This window comes from Chelonoidis abingdonii, chromosome 6, assembly GCF_003597395.2.
Source record: "Chelonoidis abingdonii isolate Lonesome George chromosome 6, CheloAbing_2.0, whole genome shotgun sequence".
Taxonomy (NCBI): Eukaryota; Metazoa; Chordata; order Testudines; family Testudinidae; genus Chelonoidis; species Chelonoidis abingdonii.
The window spans coordinates 129,360,685-129,379,009 of NC_133774.1; the positions used below are offsets into that span (position 1 = coordinate 129,360,685).

At 42.9% G+C, this 18,325-nt stretch overlaps 1 protein-coding gene across 2 annotated transcripts in view; it reads right to left on the reverse strand.

Moving 5' to 3' along the window:
• The window catches only part of PAX5 (paired box 5), a 232,295-nt gene that overhangs the window by 130,831 nt on the left and 83,139 nt on the right, over nt 1-18,325 (reverse strand). For both annotated transcript variants that reach the window (XM_032778743.2, XM_032778746.1), the window contains exon 6: nt 17,790-17,965. In XM_032778743.2, the coding sequence (XP_032634634.1) occupies nt 17,790-17,965 (176 nt within the window). The remainder of the gene's footprint in view (nt 1-17,789; nt 17,966-18,325) is intronic.

Genomic DNA, 18,325 nt, shown 5'->3' on the forward strand with positions numbered 1-18,325 from the left:
TCAGGGGACACACATGCCACATCCAACCACCACGTCAGCATTTCCTATTCCAGTGCAACTGTACAATGGCTATGCCGCTGTCACTCAGGAAAGCGGGAAGGACACATCCAACAGCAGGAATTACCTTTCAAATCATTTAACACATCGAGATGTCCACAGTTTACAGGCTATATTGGGATATATTTAAAATACTTCCCTCTGGTGTTTAAATTGCCTCATAAATATAGGAAATGCCTGCAAAATAAGCTTGCAAATAAGAAGTTGGTTCAATAAAAAGTATTGTCTCTTGAAAATAAGAGTAATTTAGGGTGGAAATTCTATTCTGCTCCATTCAAAGCAAAGGCAGGATAATTGCAAAGTTATGATATGAAGCAATATTGTAGGATTCACTCATTAGCTGAGCTAAGAGCAGTATTTCTTGCTGCTCCTGTTACCCAAGTGCACGGGAATGCAAGGGCTTTCTGTTTAAATTAGCAAACCCCACATTATCACTGCAGCTCATTGAACAAGTCAACAGGCAAGTTTATTTGCGTATTTATTTCTCTTTCATTCTCCTGTAGGTTTAACACAGACAGTGGGAAGTAGGTCAATATTACTGTTATACAAACCTGTGGTGAGTGATGCTACCATGCAACATTGTGTTATCCTCATAGCAAGCCAACTTCAGACAATTCTGTGTGAATTTTCCCAGCACAAGTGGTGGGCATTGCATACATACTGTAGATTGCATGAATGATCTCCCTGACTTATTTTCAAAGGAACAGAGACTGCTTGAGCAATTATATTGTACTCATCTTAGTCATATATTATGCTTTGACATATTGAAAATCTGATGAATGGTCAGTAAATCAGTGTGCTCCTTCAATTCCTGGACAGAGTCCATTGTTTGCTTGACTACTGCTTATTACTTGTTTTGGACTGATGGGCAGTTAATTACAGCTCTACCAGGGATATGAAAGCCCCACCTAGACAATAAGCTATTTTTTATTTTAAAGCCCATTTAACGCACTGACGTGGTCTTTGTCCTCAAACCTAGAAATCTACCTTTCTCCAATGAAATAGGTGACGAACAGAAAGCTTAATTAAATTACCAAGAGTCCCATCACCAAACCCCAGGGAAATTCAGATGTCTCCTACGGAAATAGGAGTGGTGTCTTCCTAATGTAACTCTGGCCAATGTTATCACTGATGCAGCTCCACTGGTAGAAACAATGGAAGCTCTAGCACAGGAAAGCACCTGGGTTTTTACCATCATATTGTCTAACCCTGCTAGAAGACATGGTCCTAAAACTGCTGACGACCACAAACACCCTGCCTCCATTAGATCTCCCATTACTGGGAACCTAAATTGGCAGTAGATCAACACTAGGAATGTTAAGAAAGAGTTCAGGTGTAGCCAAGGCCTGGGAATACAGATTTGCTAGCTAAACTATTTAAACATGATTGTTGTTAGCAGCTCTCTACATTGTTCAAGGAAAACAGGACTAGAACTGTCTTTCTGCTATATTTAAACATTAGTAGTAGCTAGCAGTCTAGTTCCCAGAGTAGACAGGGCTATAAGAAGAGCACAATGCATCACAATCTCATTGTCCGTGAGAATTTTAGTCTTTGAAGTGTTTACAAGCCTACACTTGAACAGCAGAACTTGTCCTTCTTTCCAGAAATATTCGACAATTGCTACCAGTGACCAGGGATGGCTCTAGCTTTTTTGCCGCCCCAAGGACTGCAGGCAGGCTCCCTTCGGCAGCGTGCCTGTAGGAGGTCCGCCGGTCCCACAGCTTCAGCATACCCGCTGCCGAATCTGTGGGACTGGCAGACCTCCCGCAGGCAAGCTGCGGAAAGCTGTCTGACTGCCACCCTCACAGGGATCGCAGGCCGCCCCCCATGGCTTGCCGCCCCAGCCATGCTCTTGGAGAGCTGGTGCCTGAAGCCACTGCTGCCAGCGATTTAGCTTTACTGGAGACAAGGTGCTGGCAGCTGCTGACATTTCAGCCACTGCGCTCTCTGAGTCATTTTAGACAACATGGTGGTTAGAACATGTGGTAGCCTGAGACCCTGTCTGCACTAGGGCCCTGACTGCTGCTGCCTCAAGTGGGACAGAACTAGTGATAGAAACCGTGAAAATGTTTTGCAAAGAAACAAAAACCTTTTGTGCAGACACAGCCTGTGAAATGGAGAAAGTAAGGACAAAGGAGAGAGAGCACCAAGCAGAAACGGTTTTCCCTGGGAATTTATATTTCCACAGACAGGGATACCGGAGAGCAGGAAGGAAGGAAGAAAGCAGTAAAAAACACAGTGCATTATACTTTAAAAAAGTTTCTCAGGGCTTCCTGTAGTGCTCATCACCAGTTCTTAGTATGTCAGAGTTTAAAAAATGCAAGTGCATGCGTCTGAAGTGCACCGATAGTGGGTTTGGAAGAAAGCAAAAAACTCAGGACTAAAAAAAAAGTCACCTTCTCAGGTCTCTGCCTGACATGCATCTACATGTCAGATTAACAACATAAAAGCACCACAAAAACTCCTGGCAAGTAAAACATCATAAAGAGAGAGGAAAACAGTTGATGGATAAATTAAGATCCCCTTTGCCACTGCAGCTGCTTCTGTGAAGTAACTAGTACTGAAAGTTTTTTTAAGTCTTATTTATTCTAAAATAACTCTTGATCCCTTGACAGTTCGTTCATAAGCAATGGAAGGGACAGATGGCTAGTATACTACAATATACTAGATCAGATACTATGGCAATGACACAGTATAAGAACCTCTAGCATTAAGAATCTGTACCCCTAGTTATCATAGTCAGCTGTTTGGCCAATACTCCTGCTGGCATCCACCACAGGTGTTTTGCTGTCTTTCACTGGCATAGGGTAGAACAGCAGTAGAACCAGAGTGGTCAGACTTTTCTCGCCATTCAGTTTTGTTCCCCGAACAAGAAGAATTTGCACAACCCCAGCTATTAGGAATAGTGAAAAGTGGCAATAATCAACTTTCTCTTCTATTCCTTTCTGTGTGATACCTTAGAGGCTGAAGCAAGGAGCTACATTGTGGCCCATCATAGTCTGCCTGAGATAAAGAAACAAAGAAAAATTGGAGATGATGAGGGTGTTAAAAAAGCTGTAGCTGGATATTTTACTTACTGCAGCTGAGAACCTAGGTAACTTAGGTTGTGTGATAGTGGAATTAAATCGAAGCCCAATGTACTTAGAAAGAACTAGTGCTGTGAGGATATTACAATGTGTGTTATAGGGATATTTAGAATTCTTATAGTCTGGGACACTGGTAAAGATTCTATACACCTACACAACTACAAATCCTAGAAACAAATTCTCATCTCAGTTACATCGTTGCAAACCTTTAATAACTCCACTGGAATCAATGGGTAACAGATTCGAATCTGAAATAGGTATATTTCTTTTTACAACACATTTAAAAGTGACACACTTTTGCTTTCAGTGCAGTTTGTGAAAGGAATAAAATGAGCAATGGGAACAATCTTTCTGGGAAATAATAGGTAAAAGCACATAGGTGTATGTATGCAGCATATGTTGACTTCGCAGAATTAGATTTATGTATTTATAATTTCAACAGGTAACATCAATGCTTATTTTTAAGCATATATTTCATTTTTTAATCACCTGACATTTTCACAGCTGCAGGAGATCACGGGAGGGTCCAGACAATAGTTATTTAATGACAGTAGATGTTGAGATTTCAAAAGTTAAAGCTTTATAGCTATTAAAACACAAGTTGTCAAAGCATACAAAGCAAATATCCTTTCATCAAACAAGTTCTCAGGCAGCATTTTTCTTACTTTGCCTATCGGTAAATTCAGATTGTCAATGGAACTTTTGCTGGGGGGGTTGTGGTGTACATGGTGAAATTGATGTTTACCGACATTTACTGATAAAAATCTAACCCTTCCAAGCCTAACTATGATCTTATTTGATTGTGTTTCTGTTAGGCAGCTAGTGGTATGGTCCTGGGCAGAACTTAAATACTGCTCTAGTGGTGCCTAAAGAAAATTTGCAAAGTTAACGACAAAAAACATCAGTCCCTTCTTCTTCGTGCTAAGGTGACTGAGCCTTTGCTTAAGGGGTAATGCGTTGCTGCACTCCTATGGAAGGAGTCTCCCTCTTGCTGCATAGGGGAAGAAAGTAATAAGTGAGGGGAGCCTTTTACAGGTAGAGGTACTGTCCCCTCAGTCCAGCTCAGCTTTGCTGTCTGTGTTTAGGGGGTCGAGCCAAAGCTCCTAGGCTCTCTCTGCTCATGAGAGGGGAGAAGGTGCAGCCTGCTCTCTCCCCATGCCCAGATTCATGATCTGGAGAAACTGAGCAGGGGTTGGGCTCTGAGACACTCACAAACTGGGGACCTACAACAGAATCTCACCCCAAAGCTCTTGCAGCAGAGAGGGATATTACAGCCTCACCTGTCGTTTTTCCCATGTGTGTTGCAATCAGAGCTTGGGGAAACCTTTTTGGTGAATAAATTGTGAGCCAAAAAATGCAGTTTAGGGTCAACTGAAACTGTGGATTTGGGTCAAATTCAGAGAATAGTTTCCTCCTTCCCGTTTTTTTGTTGGTGGTGGGGTTTTTTTTCCAGCTGAATTCCAAAAAAGTAGAAGTGTTTTATATTGTCATTTTTGAAAGTAAGTGTTTCTACTTTTCATTTTTTAATTTAAATCTACAAAAGGGAGAGGGTAAAAACACAACCTGAGGACAAAACAGAACATTCTATTTTGGCTCAAACATTATGCTTCATTTGACCCAAAATGAAGAAGGTTTTTGGCTTTTCATTTTGGCAAGAAAAAAAACAATTTAATTTTGCATAATCCCAAAACTAAATTTTTTTTCAGGATTTTTGATTCAGATGCCAAATTTTTGTTTGCCCAGCTCCAGTTACAATAAGGTTATTTTAATATCCCTTATGTTAAACTTTTAATACATTTCCACTTTTTCTGAAAGATCAGAAATACCATTAGCTGCTTCCGATAACAAAGGGCATCCTTTTGCACAGGTAGTGGCAGTCCCTCAGAAATAAAAAAGTTGCTTCTGAAACCTGTTAGCAAGCTGTAAAGTTTCTGCAGCAGTAGTTTCCAAGAAATTTCTCAGCAACCACAGTCAATTGTCATGCCATACAATGAGCATCAGTCACACTGTTACCTTGTGTCACATAACAGAGCACAATGTGACTGACCACCATCCAACATGACATGTCACAACAAGGTGCAATGCATGGGAAATAATACACCTTTTTTTCTGAAAAGTGTACACTCAAAAGTCCACTGGTTAGAAAGGAGGGCAGGGGAGGTTGTTTGTTCATTTTTTGTTTTTTAAAAAAAGGTTCCTAAATACAAAACTTGCGCAGTTCCTCTTTAATAGGCAGAATTAAATGCTAAAAATAACAATTGTTTTTGTTACAGCAGCTGGTATCTCCTTTCATTTCTCTCTACAAAGATGCACATTTTTAGGGTGCAAAATGAAGAAAGCTACCAACGTTCCCTTCACCCACTGAGTGAAAAGGTGGCTCTTGTGGTTCAGGTACAAAACTGGGAGTCAGGAGATCTGGACTGAGTTCCCAGCTCTGGCATAGACTCGCAGTGTGACCTTTGATGAGTCAAAAATTTTCTGTGCTTCAACCCCATATGTAAAAACAGGCTAATAATACTTCCTTTCTCCCACCTGCTATCTGTCTTCTCTACTGAGACTGTAAGGTTGTCAGGGCAGGGACTCTTTCATACAATGTGCATGCTTAGCACCCCTAGGACAACGGGCCTTTGATGTCGGTTGAGCCCTCTAGACTCCATAAAAACAAATAATAGTGCAAGGCAACAGGGATGGTTGACTATGGAGCCAAGTCCAAGGTGCTGGGTGCACTCAACTCCCTGTGAAGTCCATGAAAATTCTGAGCATTCAGCTCCAGGTAGGTTCAGAACGAGAGCTGATCACAAACTGGAATTTCCATTCCGCCGGAAATTTTGATAATTTGACATTTGTTTTCATTCCAGTTCAGAAATTATCGGCAATGATCAGAACTGTTGGAATTATTGACCCAAAATGACAAAGTTGAGCCCGTTCATTTAGACATTTTCCCACTGAAAATTTAATTGAACTTGACACATTCCCTAAAATATTTCAGTTTCTACAAAAATGCATTTTCTGAGGGAAAAAACTGCCCCAACAGAAAAAACTGACCACCTCTATTTGAAACCGAAGAGACCTGTTACAATGTATCTTGTATAGATAATATCCATCACATATTTCCAGAGCAACTATGAAAAAAGAACTTTTTTGCCAACAGCAGAAGTCATTTTGATTACTTGAGACAACAGTGATAGGAAGTATTGACTCACATTGACCTATAAGGAACACTGGAAGTGTGAGCACAGGAGTGGCAATCAAGATAGACACTAAATATTTAGCTGAATTCACCCCCCAAAAAAAGAGGATGGTCAGGAATATTTCATCCATGGGGGAGGAGGGGAAGGAAATCCACAGACAAAGCATACTCAGGTTTCACTAACCTGGCCTGAGGATGACTCATAACCAAGATAACACTTATGAGATCACAAGAAACATCCATCTTAAAGAAACAAAGAAGTTTAAACGGAGTAATTATAATTGATCAAAATGTCTGCTACAATCATTTTCCCTGCTCCCTCATTATAGGGCGACCACACCCTTCTCCTCACTCTCAGTAGTCAAACTCTGATGGTTCCATCTCATTTGAGCTTCTAGCAGGAGAGATTTGTTTAGCTGCTTTTTTAGAGTAGACTCTTTGGCTTCACCTCAGCCATAAAAATACATTTACATGGATTACTTTTGGGCAGGAGAGGGGCAGTGAGGAGAAAAGCTAAAAAAAACCCTTAAACGGAGGGTTCGGTGTCTCCATCCTTGGAGGTCTTTATCCAAAGAGCAGGTTTTGAACAACCAAGTTTTGCCAACGGCAGAAAGAGATAATAATGCAAGTATTGTCTAGCTTCCTAAGGAACTACTTCCCCCTCCCCCGGTGAAATGCACTTGGAATCGAGCTCTGATCCACCACACCCTACTTTTCCCCACTTCAACTCTTACCTACTTCTCAAAGCCACCATCTAGCCAAGCAAAGACCATTGGACAGGAATTCCTTCAGAGTCAATCAAAACTGCTCGTTAACTAGCCTAATGGATCCTTTTGAACACTACAAAACACATGTTTCTCTGTGCCCAGAACTGTCCACCACTACTCTTCCCTGGGTGCCTAAGTAGCTAGATATCATGAACAGTATTCAAGCCTATCATAGAGCTCCTGTACTGCAGTTCAGAGTTGTACCATTGGGCTATCTTCCAGGCCATCCACCCGAATAGAACCGAAAGGTCAAGCCAGGCCTCGCCTTGTTAGTTGGCCACCTTTTGTTTTCCTGTGGAACAGCACAGTCACAAATACAAGAGATTTAAATGGATGACTCCAATCCTTCTGAAGAGAGGGAGGGCCTGCCCCATGTCTTATCCACGGTAAGCAAATGAAAAAGGAAGTATATTTTACTCTCATTTATAAAGCTGGAGAGGCAAATTGAATTCCACTTCAGACAAGAACCCAGCAGGGGCTGTCTCTGGTACATACACACACTCAGACAGACTGCGGGATTAGCTCCCTGTAAGTAGCGACTGGCCAGCAAAAGCCACAGTAACAAAAGCAAAGGCAGACGGACAAGCTGTGAATTGCAATGCTATAATTGCCTCAGCAAAATATTGCAAGTCTGGGGATAAATTTGTTACTGGAAGGGGATGCATTCCTTTAAAAAAAAAAAAAAAAAAGGCAGGGGTCAGATCCTTTGCACAGTTTAGCCTCCTGAGACCTTTGACCTTCGAGGGAGGTCACAGGCATGTCACTGTTCCCAGCTGCTGTCTTCTGCCTCTGCCCACTGCAGGCCTTAGCCCTTTTCCATTGTGTAGTGGTATTGATCTGTTGGCAGCAATGGGCTGGATAATTAGCCAGGAATTAGGGTTTCTATTACAGCCAGGAGGCTGCCCCAGCTGATTTATCACCTGAATAATTTACTGTGATTGAAAGGAAATTAAAATGAACTCCATTTGACAACTGTGCGCTTTTATGGGCTTTAGTGAAGACTCAAAAGCCAAATTAATAGCCTGGTGTTGTTTAATAGTCTACTGAGAGTAAATAGGGGACAGTTTTTCTTTCCTGATGTACTTCCTTGCTCCAGATTTAGGAGTTGCTTTCCCCCATCCCCCAATAAAACTACAGACAGAATCAAAGGTAGTTTTACTTGAGAGAGAAACTGCTTTGTAAATCTGTTTTCCTCTGAGGTTATTTTCACCCCTCCTGTTCCACTGCCATTTTTCAGGGATAAGAACAATTGCAACTCAAACAATAAATGATGAAATGAGACAGTATTTATTCTCCATGAGAAGATGTGTTAAATCCTGCTGATTACTGTATACTGGATGGCCATCTATTACACTTTCCTTCCAAGTGTATAAAGATACACTTCTCCAGGATGCTCTGCTTGGCTGCAAAAGCTGTCCAGGGTAACGGTCGTATTATGGAGCAGTATAAAGCAAATATTAGCCCTCAGATAGCCCAATCCAATGCTCACTACAACCAAATGGGCATCTTTCATTGGTTCCAACTGCCATTGGATCAGGGTCATAAAGAGCAGTTGTTTCAGACCAGGTTCAGTATATTTTATCATGATGAACTTCTTCGGTTTCCAGGAAGAGAAAACAATTATTCTCAGTAGCACAGGTAGGAGTAGGGTCTCCGACTCTCTGAGGTGATTGCATTCTGATAGCTGCATCCTGTTGGAGAAAGTTTTATCCCAACACCTTGTATAGCCCAGATTTGGTTTTCAGTTACTCTCCCAATGGCAGGGCTTTTTGGATGGCTCATTGAGCATTAGAAACCTGTACAAAGCTGCTGAAGTCTTGTGGTAAGTGTGGCTTGTTAACTCCAAAAGGGATACAAAAAAGTTGGGAGTGGATCTCTATCGAAAGAACTAGGATAGTAGGCACAGGGGGTACTGTAAGGAAGTCTTGGAAGACTGAAGTTCAGCTGGATGTTAATTTTGTTTTAACTCATTGCCTTTGCGCACTATTTAGGAGAGGTTGGGACTCAGACAGTTCTCAGTTAATACTTGTATAGCCCCCTCCTTATGACAGTGGGGTTTGCAATGGAATAACAGAGCACAATTTGGCCCACAGACTTTACAAGTGGTGAAGGAGTGAAAGATTTTGCCCAGAAGGTGTAACTGTAGCCAGGGATGATTTTACCACTGTCCAGTCTTACACCACAGACAGTTTAAGTAAGATTTCAATAAATATCGGCTTTATATTTTTTGTTTCATGATCCAACATGGTTAATTTCATTAGGAATGAACTTTGAAGATTCAAGGAATTTTCATACTTTAATCATTTTTCCCCTTTAATACTCTAATAAGATTGGCTGAAGTCATCATTCATCAAAAAAGTTAGTTCCTAACAGGAAACCAGGATGCGTTATTCATAGTCCAGTAGCTTTGCACAAGTAGTGATCATCCCATCAGCACCTCATCTTGTACTCATCTAATGATTGCACTTTGCAAGTCGGTGAATCAGTTTAACCAAAAAATAAAAAAAGTCATTCATTATGTCATTGTCTTGTGTGTTTTTATAGCTGTACAAATTCAAACTGTGCAAGGAGGATTTTACTATTCATTCCCCCCTCTTTCATTGGTTTCATTCCTACAGAGACTGCTGAATCCTTTCTGCAGTACAGTCCTTTAAGTGGAAAACACAAGCTCTCAATTTGACACATGATTCTTTTAAGATTATTATTCATAAAAGTAAAAACTGAAAATTTTCAAAGGGAATTAAGTCCTCTCTAAGCACAGGTGCCAAGAGACACGTATTTGCTCCAGCTACCTTATCCTGATTCTTTCTAAAGCAAAGGAGATTTAAGGAGCAGTATTTCATTTTGAACAGAATTTCATTTTTTTCCTTCCACCTGATGGATTTGCCATCCAAATTTTTTAAACAAACTCCTGAATGCTTATCCAAATCCAAAATATTAAAATTTTATCCCAAACTGAATGTGATGTCCAGTCCAAGGCTAGGGACTGAAGCGGGGTGTCAACGTAAGATCATGTAGCTGAAGTTGCATATCTTAGGTCAATTGACCTGGCCGTGAGGACGGTGGGGAGTCGACCACTGCCACTCCCTCATCGACTCCACTTCTGCCTCTCACCACTGTGCAGTTCCAGAGTCGACGGCAGAATGATCAGGGATCTATTTTATCGCGTCTACACTTGACGTGATAAATTGATCCCGATAGCGATCGATCACTACCCGCCGATCCAGCGGGTAGTGTAGACGTACCCAGAAGGTAACAGGAAAATTGCTGCACAGTGCTGGGAATTGTCTGCTATTAATAACAAGTGTTTTTTTTTTTAAGTCTTTGATTTACATAGTGTTGTAGTTAGTCACATCAGGTTATGCCTCATTATGGCTCTGATCTAAGCCCTGTTGAAATCAATAGAAATATTCCTGTTGGCTTCAACAACGATTGGACCCATGTGCAATGCTTGGAGTATAACAGAAAATCCATTTAAGATGGAGACAGAAATCCAGTTTAGATTTTTTTTGGTAGGAAATTCAAGACCCAAATCCTCTAAATAGTTCTCTGATTCTGGTGCATATATTGGGCCAGATTTTCAGCTAGTATAAATTGGAGTAGCTCCACTGATTGCAATGCAGCAACACTGATTTATACTAGCTGAGGATCTGAGCTGTTGCTGTTAAACAATGACTGTTGTAGATAAATAGAAAATTAGAAAATAGTATAGATCAGATATTAGACCTGAACAAAACCATAGTTTTAATGTACAGAACTTCACTGCATATACATTTATGTATGTTTTTGCATCACGGGTTTTTCCATTTCAAGTTCAAAAGAACATGAAAATCTCAAAGTGAAACTCAGACGAAATGTTTTGAAGCTACCAAGTTTCACATTGTTTGTATCCAAAATTATGAATGCAGCTCTCACTGCCTACCCCAATGATCCCCTCATTCCACAGGCCATGAGAATGCCCCTTACCATTTGTCCTTGGGATGGGAGAAGGGAATGCGGCGTGTATCTCCTGAAATCTCCAGTGCCTCATTGCTGGTCAAAGTTTACTGAATGTTGATTTTTCAGCAACATTTTTCATCTGTTTTAAACATGGACCACAGAAATGGGATGGATTTTTCACATTTGGGTGAAAAATGTGTCCCATTTTAACCAGTGATAGAAATGGTTGGATTGTTTTCCAGTGACAAATTTCATCAAAGTATTGAATTTCAATGGGAGGGTGGGGGGAGAAACCAGGATGAATTTTTCGTGAACATTTTCTTGGTAGTTTGCCTTGTTTTTCAGCCAACTCTTAGGTAAAATTTTCAGAAGTGCCAGAGTGACTTAGGAGTTTATGTCCCATTTTAAAAAGTGACTTAGACATTTAGGAGCCTGTTGAGGGGGAGAAGGGCAAATTCATTGGGGTGGTCTCTCCCTACTGAGCTGAGGAACCCTGCCTCAGCATCAACCAATCTAACAGTTAAACCCTTCACACTTAGACCTGGGTACCGCTGATCCAAATTGAGCACCCAGGGTAGCCCAGCTTGGGTGAGAGCAGCCACACTGCAAATCCAGTCGAGAGTCACTGGTTCCCCACACGTGCTACGCTCTCCTGTGTGCGTTGCTGGGACTTCTGGGGCCATATCTTATGGCTCTTGATGCTGCCATCCACTGAGCCACTTTAGGATTCTTTCCCAGTGAGTCTTGGGAGAGCTTGTCTGTCCTTCTGGGCTCAAGGGCAGAATTGTGGGGAGGCAATGGAGGACTATCAGTACAGAGTGGAACTAGCCTGTGTCCTCTGTGGGAAGTGGGCACAGCCAGCTGAGTAGAAGCAGCACCAAGGCTTTAGCCTCTAGCCCCAGATGGGCCAACTAGTCCAGATTAAAGCACCAGCCCATGCCCAGCTGAGACGGTTTTGTGAGTGGACGGGGCTAGGTTGGGGCAACACCTAAGCAAGAGCTGAGTTAATTCTGCATGAAGACACACCCTAAGGCATTGTCTAGACTGGAGACCAGCACTGATAACAGCTGTCTGTGGCCTGCTGTCGGTGTAGCTGCACTGTTGCAACACCTTGTGTGGACAGGTAAAGCCAGTATTTTCACCGCTGGAGTTTGCACCTGCTTGAAACCCTGGCATAAACTCCTCCAGTAGCTTTGCTTGTTGACAGCAGGGATTGCTCCATGCAATTACGCTGATGGTCGTAATCAAGGCCAACCATCCAGCCTATGTGAGGCTTAATCCAATCTATGTAAATTCGTGCTCATTAAACATCTCCTGGTTTTTTGCCTGAGGCTGCTGGCAGGTCTGGGTAGAAACAATTCAGCTGCTGGTGGCACTAGGAACAGTAATGGGATGTGGAGCCTGACTACAGCAGCAGGGTATATCCCCGTCCCCCAGAAGATAGACACTCTTGGGTGACCCATTGGCACGTCCCACGAAGCTCCATCAAGGGGTAGCTAACAACAAGATCTGGCTCCTATACCAGGACAACACAAAAAAGAACAGAAGGTTTTGATCCCAGCCTGGGGAAAGATGGTTTGAATGTCTTTCTTTGCAGATGGACCAGAAATATTTGAAGCTTAAGCTGGGTTGCTTTGCTGTGATTGATCAGAAAGATCAGATGGTGTCAGTTTGTTTCTTGATTAGAAAAATGCAATAGGGCTTCTGGTGCAAATATTTGTGAGAGAGAATTTAAAATTCAGTTTCCAGGAATACATGAAATCTATGTTATGCCAAAACTTTCTGCCAGTACAAACTGACCATAGGATGCTTGCAGAAAGTGAATGCATAAGGGCACAAAATGACAAAAGGAATTAATATTTACAGGAGGGGTTCTTTTGCACTGTTCCCAACCCAGAATGCATATGTGCAAGGGGATCAAATTAAGGTTTCATGGGCGACCTTAATTTTGGTATTTCTTAACTTCTGAGTGCTAGACTTTACAACCTTAACATTACAATATGTACATATGCATCTATGCATACAAAACTGTACATTAAAAGAACACGTAGGTTGCAAAGCCAAGCACTCAAAAATTAGGAAATGCCAGAAATCAGGTTGCCCGTTGCAACCTTAGTTTGGCCCCCTTGTGTGTCTGTGTTATGATACAGCCTTTAATGATATGATCACACACTATTTGACACAGGAGCCTGTCTCATTCAGTGCTCCGACTGGATGATGCTCCCTAAATGAGCAGCTATTCAACATTTTGTTTTCTCCTCATTGTTCAGTGTGGCCTTATTTATGGCACATTATTCAAATCCTGCTCTGAAGATAGAATTATTAATTTCCTCATGAGCTTTTCTTTGGTGCTTATCGCTAGATTAACCCCCCCAAAACATGAGTGAATGCATTTTCACAACACCCCAGCCTAAAGTCTCTCAGATGTGCCAAATGCTCTGTATAAACCACAATCAATCAGTTTACCCACCTCTGCATTACAGTCACCCCTGGGATACCACAAAGCAGCTGTTTTGCAGATCAGAAGAAAAAACTACACAACAGTTTAGGGCAGGAAGCAAAAAGGTATACCACAGACAGGGCAGCTCTGTGTATTTTGCCGCCCCAAGCATGGACATCAGGCAGCTTTCGACAGCATGCCTGCGGGAGGTCCACTGGTCACGCAGATTTGGCGGTGTGCCTGAGGGAGGTCCGTCGGTCCCGCGCCTTCGGCGTCCCCACCACCGCATTGCCACTGAAACCGCAGGACCAGCGGACCTCCAGCAGGCATGCCGCCAAAGGCAACCTTACTGCTACCCTCACGGCAACTGGCAGGCCACCCCTCGTGGCTTGCCACCCCAGGCACGCGCTTGGTGCGCTGGTGCCTGGAGCCGCCCCTGACCACAGAGAAATGAAACTTCAGGTAAAGCACAGTTACCAAAGCTGGAATTGATACTGTCCCACCTACTTGCATGAAAAGTGTCATGACGACTTAAACCATCTGTCATCAGGCACAGCATTTCCAGAGCCAAGCTGTGGCACTGTTTTAGCCCTGACTCAGAAGCTGCACCGGTGCCTCTTGCAGCCTGGAATTCCTTTAGAAGCCCCCACTCTAGTCCTGGCCCAGCTGAAGCTTACTTAGCTTATGGGGTCTGACAACTGCAAGCTGTGAGCTGGCCTGGGCTATGCCCATGCTAGAATAAAACAAACTGTGAAGAATTAAATAAACTGGGAACTGACAGCTGAACATGTCCATGCAGCATGAGTGGGACTGCTTCTTTGGATAAGTGTTCACCAAGGTAAGTAAGCACCCTAATTCAGGACATAACACCGACACATACACAGAGCCATATCCCAGCAAGAGCCCGTGGGAGGATTTCAACCAGTTCAGCCTGAATTCTTTCAGAGTGGGAGCACATAGGGGCGGGGGCACTGCCAGCAAGGAAGCGACTGCAAGCTGCTCCCTGCACCTCAGCTAGAGCTAGTCCTAGCTGCTCCCTGCACCACAGCTAGAGCTAGCAGCTAGAGCTGCCTCCAAACACAAATCTCTTCTCCACCCTGCACTGAAGATCTTCAGTCTCATCTACACATGGAGCTCCCGTGGCCATCCATTTGTGCTCTACAAGTGCAGAGGTAGCGTCAGACAGGAGAGTTTTGCCATTAGTTTTCAGATCCTCAATTTAGAGCTGACACCAAACTAACATGCTGTGATACAAACACCACAAACTATGAAGGGGCTCAAAATCCAAACCAGGATCCACCTCTAAACGTCGCTGATGACCTTTCTCTTTATGACAGGCTGAGCCAAAACCCAAGCACCTATGCCCCGAACATCTCAAAACCTAGATGTGCATTTTGCAGCCTGACCACATCTCCACTCACCACTTGTTTGGAAATCCCCACTGGGGGCTCCCAAGGCAGAACTGTGGGAGGCTCCATATTCGAATGGATAGAGAATTGTAATTCACCTGCGCGAATAGCGGACCAAATCCTGGAGCTCCCACTCAAGCAAACCACTTCCTGAAATCAAGAAAGGCTGGGCCTGAGCAAAATTACTAAAACTGGGAGCACAGCAGATATTTATGGATATTTACTTTAGTTAGGGAGCAGGCAGCTTATCATCACAATGGGCCAGAATGCCACACCTCTGAGGCGAATGACTCGCATTAACATATTTCTGTGTTTCCTCAGCAACAGCTAATCATTCCTACCCCCATTGCTAGCTTACCACTTGACCCCTTGTCCCTTGAACTCAACAGGATTCTTTCCATTAAGTTCAATGGCCTTTGGATCAGGCTCTTAAGGCTGCTGTGACTATATATTGCTGGGAGATTTCTGGTTTTCCCCTTCTACCAATTAATATCTTCAACATTTTGTTTGTAATTGATTTCTTTGGGTCTGAGACTGGAGCCAGAGATGCTCCCCATTTCAGGGGGCTTCATGTCTGCAGGGCTAGGCTGGCCTCTTTTAGGAGGACTGAAGTGGGCTCCATCTGATAATGCAGGGGGGGCTGGGAGCTACTGCACAGCGTGTCACTGTTCATTAGCATTGCTGGTCTTCCACCAACCCACCGCACAAACCGAAAACCTGGGTCCAAGCTTCCCCAGGCAGGCGAATGCACTCAGACCTCTATACAGCAATCCGGCTGGAAACTCCATTTTTGACTAAATATATCAAATCCCATGAAGGCCAGTTCTGCACAGTGCTGAACACCCTCAGCTCCAGTAACTTCAACAGGAGCTACAGACACTCAGAGGTGCTCAGCGCTTCACAGTGTCAAGCTCTTAGGCCCAGATCCTCCAAGGTATGGAGACGCCTAACTGATAGATTTCAATGGGAGCTAGGTGCCTACGTATCTTGGAGGATCCGGATTTTAGTTATTAAATTAGTGGGCCCATTCCTCCCAGTTAACTCATGACTAACTAGCAGGACCAGCTACCAAAAATACAGATAAAAGGGACCCGATGCCATCAGTCTTCACCACAGCCAGCTGAATGTGTGGTGATCAGGATAGCGCAGCAGCACACCTGGGCCGATCCCTTTGTTCTGCTTAGAGCAACGGGTCCACCGCAGGGGTTTGGTAACCTGCAACACTTCACTCGCCTAGATTTGTTGCTGTGCTGTGTACTCTGACTTCAAGCTCCAATTCTGAGTGACGCTGGATCCTTCAGAATCTGAAAGATTCACAAGGTGGCAAAGCAGCCTTTTCCCAGCACAGCATTTTCTTTTGACCAGTGAAAGTAAGGGAGCTGAAAGAGAACTAGCAGCTAAAGACTTGCACGTAGCTAGTGTGGAAAGAGTCAATAATGTGGACAAGTGCTGTGCTAGCATCGCCATGTTACCACGACGGACGTTAGCTTTGGAATAATCACCATCTAGTGGCACGCAAAGCCATTTCACTCCTTGAGTCTCTCAGTGCTTGCTTTCCTCTCACCCACAAGGACAGCCTTGTTTGCTTTTTCTAACTAGGAACAAAACAAGCCCATTGTGCTCTGAGCCCCCTCTCCCCTACCCCATCACTGCTGGATATGAACTGTGACCTAGTGGAAAGGGGCTTCGCACATTCAGGTTCAGATTTGCAACATACATAAGTAGAACGCACTGCAACGACCACAAAACCAAGGAGAAGATCCTCCAATATTTAGAGGTCACACTGGTGATCAAAGGCTCATGGGATTTCCACCATAATGCATAATTTTCAGCACTGCATAGGACTCTCTCTCAAAAAAAAAAAACTTATAGCAACATATTTCTCCATTCCTTGAGCTACTACCAGAATCTGGATTTATCCAAGATGTTCTCACTTTCTGCGTATCCCTCCATTGCTCTCATATGGATGTGTGCAAGCAAGGGAGATCATCTTTACATCCTGGAACTCTAGTTCAACAGTGGAAATGCAGGATATTACCAGTGATTAACCAGATGTATTGCTAAATACAGAACCAGTGGCAAGTGAACCCTATACTTGAGCTGACAGCAATAGTTTAATGTCTACATCACACAGAGGACAGCAAAGACACGTACTGCACTTGTGACTAAATAGAACGCAGTGGCCTAACAGCAGCGAGAACCTTATACTTAGCAAACAAACAGAATAAGTCAACACTTGTAAGGGCTTTATTCCCATATGTGAAAAACAGGAGTGGAAATATAAGATCTTCCTAAAAACAGGAACAGATTTTTCAGAACTACACAACTGATCTGCACATGCAACCATCCAAACTGTATATACAAATTAGGTATTTGCCTGAGCAAATGGCCAGTTAAATGACAGACTTAGGGTGACCAGACATCAAGAGTGAAAAATTGGGATGGGGTGGGGGAGTAACAGGCGCCTATATAAGAAAAGGGCCGAAATTTCAGGACTGTACCTATAAAATAGGGACATCTGGTCACTCTAGACAGACTGGTCATTTACATGTGCAAAAAATCCCACTTTATATGCACAGTCACCGTAATTATGCACCCAAATTAGCTGCACAATTCTGAAAACCTTGGCCTTCTTTGCAAATCCTGCTATAAAGCTACCATCAGATGCAACTTCACACCCCAAACACTTTGTATCCTTTAAGCAGCATTCTTTTAATTTTTTAAAAACTCAGACTCCTTTACGACTGCTGTGCACTTACTGATACAGAATTTGATATGACATCCACTCTCCAATGTTCTCCTAGTTAGAACTTGAGAACTAAGTGTTTGGTGATTTCCTGCAAGAACATGTCTACAGCCAGAAAGCATGCATTTGAAAAGCTTGGTAGTTCACAATCGTACCTGCTCTGGTTTGATGGGTTCAGTTGTTGTGAAGATGTCAGAATAATGTTGCCTCTCGAAGACTCGATCCAACACTTCTAACTGCTGCTGGGTGAAAAGATCTCCTCGCATCTGTTTCCGTAGGAAATCTCTACCCGGGAGGGAATGGCCATTTGGTACTGGAGATTCCTGAATACCTTTCATAGATGACAAAATACACAGAAGAATAAATAGCTGTTACAATGACCGCCACAACACAGAGGCTTCTCACTGTGTTCCACTCTGTCCTTTGATTACATGTGTCAGCAGGTTCAAAAGCAAAAGGAAAAGTTAACTTGTAGAAGAGACACTATTAAACAGTGGTGCAATTTATAATAGCAAAGTCTTAACGCAATTTACTAAACACATTCCATTGCTAACTTTATAAGTACGGTAAAGGCTAGCTTCCTCCTCAGTGCAAATGGACATTTTCAAGTCCAAAGTGTCTTTTATTCTGATACATAACAAAATGATCAGGATCCGAGGGATAAACAGAACACATTTACTGTTATCAGTAA